We start from the raw sequence: 5,791 nt of genomic DNA, 5'->3' as shown, positions 1-5,791 counted from the left end.
CGGCTCACCGCAACCTCCGACTCCTGGGTTCAGGCAATTCTCCTGCCTCAGCCTCCTGAGTAGCTGGGATTACAGGCACGCACCACCATGCCCAGCTAATTTTTTTTGTATTTTTAATAGAGACGGGGTTTCACCGTGTTGACCAGGTTGGTCTCGATCTCTTGACCTCGTGATCCACCCGCCTCGGCCTCCCAAAGTGCTGGGATTACAGGCTTGAGCCACCGCGCCCGGCCACTCTTTTTCTTTTAAGACGGAGTTTCACTCTTGTTGCCCAGGCTGGAGTGTGATGGCACCATCTTGACTCACTGCAACGTCTGCCTCCCTGCTTCAGCCTCTCGAGTAGCTTGGCTAATTTTGTATTTTTAGTGGAGATGGGGTTTCACCATGTTGGTCAGGCTGGTCTTGAACCTTGGCCTTAGCCTTCCAAAGTGCTGGGGTTAGAGGCATGAACCACCATGCGCAGCCTTCTTCCTTTTCTAAACAAGTACATATTATGTACACAGATAAAGAGGGTAATAAAACAGTCTTTACCCATCAGGAATTTACCATCTAGTTTAAGAAACAGTATACTCATTAAAAGTTAAGTATCAAAGTAGGAAATGTCACAGCAGATGACATTTGATTAAATGCCATATCTATTTTATAATTTCTAGAAATTCCTGAAGAGGTTGTTAAGGTGCCTAGAGATACTCTGAAGGAACAGTTTGGTTCTCTTGTACCCTTACAAGCTAACTTGCAGTTTCCTGTTCTCTATGTTGGTGGCACTATTAGGTTTCCAAGAGGCACAGCCGTAGGGGGATTCTAGTAAACTTTATTCGTCTTTATTACTGGACAGAGACTGAACAGTGGAGGGAACTTTAGAAATGAAACGTGGCCCAGGCAAGCTGAACTTGGGCAGTGACATTAAGGTGAATTTGGATGATGGGTTTTGTTTTTTTTGTTTTGTTTTGCTTTTTTGGTGGTAGCATGTAGAAACAAAACATATTTACGTTCATAGGTTTTGTTTGGAGGAGAAATTCTTAGATTCAGACTATATTTTTTTTGAGACCAAGTCTCGCTGTGTCGTCCAGGATGGAGTGCAGTGGCACAATCTCACTGCAACCTCTGCCTCCCGGGTTCAAACGATTCTCCTGTCTGAGCCTCCTTAGTAGCTGGGATTACAGGCGCCCACCACACCTGGCTAATTTTTTTATTTTTAGTAGACACAGGGTTTCACCATGTTAGTCAGGCTGGTCTCGATCTCCTGACCTCAGGTGATCTACCCGCCTCGGCCTCCCCAAAGTATTGGGGTTACAGGCTTGAGCCACCGCACCCCCGTACAAACTCATCCCAAGCCAAACTGACTAGCTTGTTAAGGATAATTTTCATAAACGGTCAAAAAAAAATGATATGAAACTCAACCAGCTTTAAAGCTTCCAGAAAATATTTATTTATTTATTTATTGAGATGGAGTTTCACTCTGTCATCCAGGCTGGAGTGCAATGGTGCGATCTAGGCTCACTGCAACCTCCTCCACCTTGCAGGTTCAAGCAGTTCTCCCACCTCAGTCTCCTGAATGGCTGGGATTACAGGCACCTACCATCATGCCTAGTTAATTTTTGTATTTTTGTAGAGATAGGATTTGGACATGTTGCCCAGGCAGGGCTTGAGTGTCTGACTTCAGGTGATCTACCCACCTCGTCATTATAAAATGCTGGGATGAGCCATGGTGCTGGGCCAAAGCTTACAGAAAGTATTAATAGCTCTGCAGTTGGGCAAAAGTTCAGACCTGAGTTGCATTAAGTTAATCCTAGTAACAGTTGAAAGTTAGGCTAATTATACCTATAATTTGACTTCCTACAATTTTTTTCTTTTATTTTTTTTTTTGAGATGGAGAGTCACTGCTGTTGCTCAGGCTGGGGTGCAATGGCTCGATTTCAGCTCCTGGGTTCAAGTGAATTCTCCTGCCTCAGCCTCCCGAGTATCTGGGATTATAGGCATGTGCCACTGTGCCTGGCTAATTTTTTTGTATTTTTAGTAGAGACAGGGTTTCTCCATGTTGGTCAGGCTGGTCTTGAATTCCCGACTTCAGGTGCTCTGCCTGCCTCCCAAAGTGCTGGGATTACAGGCATGAGCCAGCTGGCTTGGCTTTGTTCTGAGGCAGAGTCTTGTTCTGTCACTCAGGCTGGAGAGTAGTGGCGCAATTATGGCTCACTGTAGCCTTGACATCCCTGGGCTCAAGGGATCCTCCCATCTCCGCCTCCCAAGTAGCTGGGACTACAGGTGTGTGTCACCATGCCTGTCTAATTCTCTTTGGTATTTTGTAGAGACTTTCACTGTGTTATATAAATGCTGCAATAATATCCCTCCTTGGCCTCCCAAGTGCTGGGATTATAGGCAAGAGGAGCCATTTCCCATCTAATGTTTTTTTCTTTTTTCTTTTCTTTCTTTTTTTTTTTAATACAAAGATGGGGTTTCACCATGATGGCCAGGCTGGTCTTGAACTCCTGACCTCAGGTGATCCACCCACCTCGGCCTCCCCAAGTGCTGGGATTACAGGCATGAGCCGCCATGCCCGGCTTCCCATCTAATTTTTAAAAAATTAGGCCGACCACAGTGGCTCACACCTGTAATCCCAGCACTTGGGGAGGCCAAGGCGGGCAGGCAGATCACGAGGTCAGGAGATTGAGACCATCCTGTCTAACAAGGTGAAACCCTGTCTCTACTAAAAACACAAAATATTAGCTGGGTGTGGTAGCACAAGCATGAAATCCCAGCTGCTCGGGAGACTGAAGCAGGAGAATTGCTTGAACCCGGGAGTCAGAGGTTGCAGTGAGCTGAGATTGCGCCAGAGCATTCCAGCCTGGGTGACAGCAATACTCTTAAAAAAAAAAAAAAAAAAAAAAAATTAACCTTTTTTTTGTAGAGAGGCTCTTACTATGTTGCCCAGGGTGCTTACTAACTCCTGGCCTCCAGTGATCCTCACGCCTTGGCCCCCCATAGGTGTGAGCCATAGTACTCTGCCTTAAAAATGCTTTCTCTCGCTCTGTTGCCCAGGCTGGAGTGCAGTGGCACTATCTCTGCTCACTGCAACCTCTGCCTCCTGGGTTCAAGCGGTTCTCTTGCCTCAGCCTTCCAAGTAGCTGGGATTATAGGCACTTACCACCAAATTTAGCTAATTTTTTATTTTTAGTAGAGATGATGTTTCACCATGTTGGCCAGGATGGCTGGATCTCCTGACCTTGTGATCCGCCTGCCTTGGCCTCCCAAAGTGCTAGAATTACAGGCGTGAGCCACTGCCACGACCAAAAAGGCTTTCTTGAGGAAGTGGAACATACACGGTAGCTTGACCCTTTCCAGCACACATTGTTTCTTGACTCTTTGTCTTTGATTGTTTTTGACAGATAGAGCTGCCATTGTGGCTACAGTTGGTGGAAAACAAGATGCCACCTCCCTAGGACTGTAAAATGATATCAGTAGTCAGACTTAATCTGCAGTAACAAGATGAATGTTTGGAATTTAAATTGATGCCTGGGTCTGTGAGCAGCCTTCCTGTAGTACCCAAATGGATTATTCTATGATCACAGTCTAGTTCCACTTTCTTTGTGTTTATTTTTATTTTTATTTATTTTTTTGTTTTCAAGGTGGAGTCTTGCTCGGTCGCCTTGGCCTGAGTGCAGTGGTGCAATCTCCACTTACCACAGCCTCCGCCTCCCAGGTTCATGCGATTCTCCAACTTTAGTCTCCAGAGTAGCTAGGATTATACATGCTCCATACCACTTCAGGCTAATTTTTGTATCTTTAGTAGTGATGGGGTTTCCCCATGTAGGCCCGGCTGGTCTCCCAACCCAACTTCTGACCTCAGGTGATCCGCCCACCTCAGCCTCCCAAAGTGCCAGGATTATAGGCATGAGCTACTGCGCCTGGCCCTTTCTTTGTGTTTATTTCATATGTTTATGTATCTGCTGGTTGAATATATTAGTCATGAATACTAATTAGTTTTAATCTTTTTAAGGATTGGTTTTAATCCAGTTTTGTGGTCCTTTGTTTCACAGGTATTTTATGCATGGGGTTTGTAAGGAAGGAGATAACTGTCGCTACTCTCATGACCTCTCTGACAGTCCGTATAGTGTAGTGTGCAAGTATTTTCAGCGAGGGTACTGTATTTATGGAGACCGCTGCAGGTAAGAATTTGCTTATAAATTTGTTCAGGGGTGGGTTGGAGGAAGAATGTCAAAGTAAAAGACATAATTCTAATCACTTTATATGTAATGGATTAAAAATAATGCTTTGAAAACAACTCATGGTTGGGTGCAGTAGCTCATGCCTATAATCCCAGCACTTTGAAAGGCTGAGGTAGGAGGATTGCTTGAGCCTGGGAGTTCAAGACCAGCCTGGGTAACATAGTGAGACTGTGTGTCTACAAAATATAGAAAAATCTCAGCTGGGCGTGGTGTGTGTTTGTAGTCGCAGCTACTTGGAAGTCTGAGGCAGGAGAATTGCATGAACCCAGGAGATGGAGGTTGCAGTGAGCCGAGATGGCGCCACTGCACTCCAGCCTGAGTGACAGAGCGCGACTCCATCTCAGGGAAAAAAAAAAAAAGATGGAAGTTCGGTAGCTTCCAACTGCAGCCTGCACTCCAGGATGGAGTGCAGTAGTGCAATCTCGGCTCACCGCAACCTCCACCTCCCAGGTTCATGCAATTCTCCTGCCTTAGCCTCCTGAGTAGCTGGGGTTACAGGTGTGTGGTACCATATCTGGCTAATCTTTTATATTTTTGGTGGAGACAGGGTTTCATCATGTTGACCATGCTGGTCTCGAACTCCTAACCTCAAATGATTTGCCTGCCTTGGCCTCCCAAAGTGCTGGGATTACAGGTGTGAGCCACCGCGCCCAGCCACCAGGATTGTTAAGTGTGCTCACTCTTATGGCTGTTGGCAGGAGACGTTAGTTTCTCACCATGTGGTCCTTTTTTTTTTTGAGATGGAGTTTTGCTCTTGCTGCTCAGACTGGAGTATAATGGCACGATCTTGGCCCATCGCCACTTCTGCCTCCTGAGTTCAAGTGATTCTCTGGCCTCGGCCTCCTGAGTAGCTGAGATTACAAGTGTGCACCACCATACCCGGCTAATTTTTGTACTTTTTGTAAAGATGAGATTTCACCATGTTGGCTAGGCTGGTCTCGAACTCCTGAGCTCAGGCAATCTGCCTGCCTTGGCCTCCCAAGTGCTGGGATTACAGGTTGTGATCCACTACACCTGGTCCACGTGGGCCTTTTCATAGTGATGCTTTAGTGTCCTTAGAGCTTGGCAGCTAGCTTTCCCCAGAGCAAGCAGTTCAACAGAGAAGGCAAGGAGAAGCCCCAGTGCCTTTATGACCTAGTGTCAGAAGTCATGTACTGTCACTTCCACTGATTCTGGACTAAGTTACTAAGTCCAGCCCACATGTAAAGGGAGAAGAATTGGGCTCCACCTTTTGAAGGGAGGCATGTCAGAGAGTTTTGGATGTACTTTAAACCACTACCCTCGGTAAGACTTTTGACAGTGTCGTAGTCAGCTTTAGTGTCATTATCAGAAAATGTGTGAGCCACTGGGTTCAAGTGATTATAGAGTTCAGAAGAACCTGAAATTATTGGTGGGGTGGGATGTTAATGTTAAGTCATTGCGTATCTGTTTATTAGAGAATCCAGTAAGGGGCCGGGCGCGGTGGCTCAAGCCTGTAATCCCAGCACTTTGGGAGGCCGAGGCGGGTGGATCACAAGGTCAAGAGATCGAGACCATCCTGGTCAACACGGTGAAACCCCGTCTCTACT

General features: G+C 46.2%; 1 protein-coding gene across 3 annotated transcripts in view; it reads left to right on the top strand.

Annotated features, from left to right (window-relative positions):
- The window catches only part of MKRN1 (makorin ring finger protein 1), a 24,825-nt gene that overhangs the window by 5,327 nt on the left and 13,707 nt on the right, over window positions 1-5,791 (top strand). For 2 of the 3 annotated variants that reach the window (XM_017499747.1, XM_017499749.1), the window contains exon 2: window positions 4,035-4,163. The exons of the other annotated variant lie outside the window; for it this stretch is intronic. In XM_017499747.1, the coding sequence (XP_017355236.1) occupies window positions 4,035-4,163 (129 nt within the window). The remainder of the gene's footprint in view (window positions 1-4,034; window positions 4,164-5,791) is intronic. 3 annotated transcript variants of the gene reach the window in all.

The sequence above is a fragment of the Cebus imitator genome, unplaced genomic scaffold, assembly GCF_001604975.1.
Source record: "Cebus imitator isolate Cc_AM_T3 unplaced genomic scaffold, Cebus_imitator-1.0 Scaffold260, whole genome shotgun sequence".
Lineage (NCBI taxonomy): Eukaryota > Metazoa > Chordata > Mammalia > Primates > Cebidae > Cebus > Cebus imitator.
This window is presented reverse-complemented; position numbering and strand designations above follow the sequence as displayed.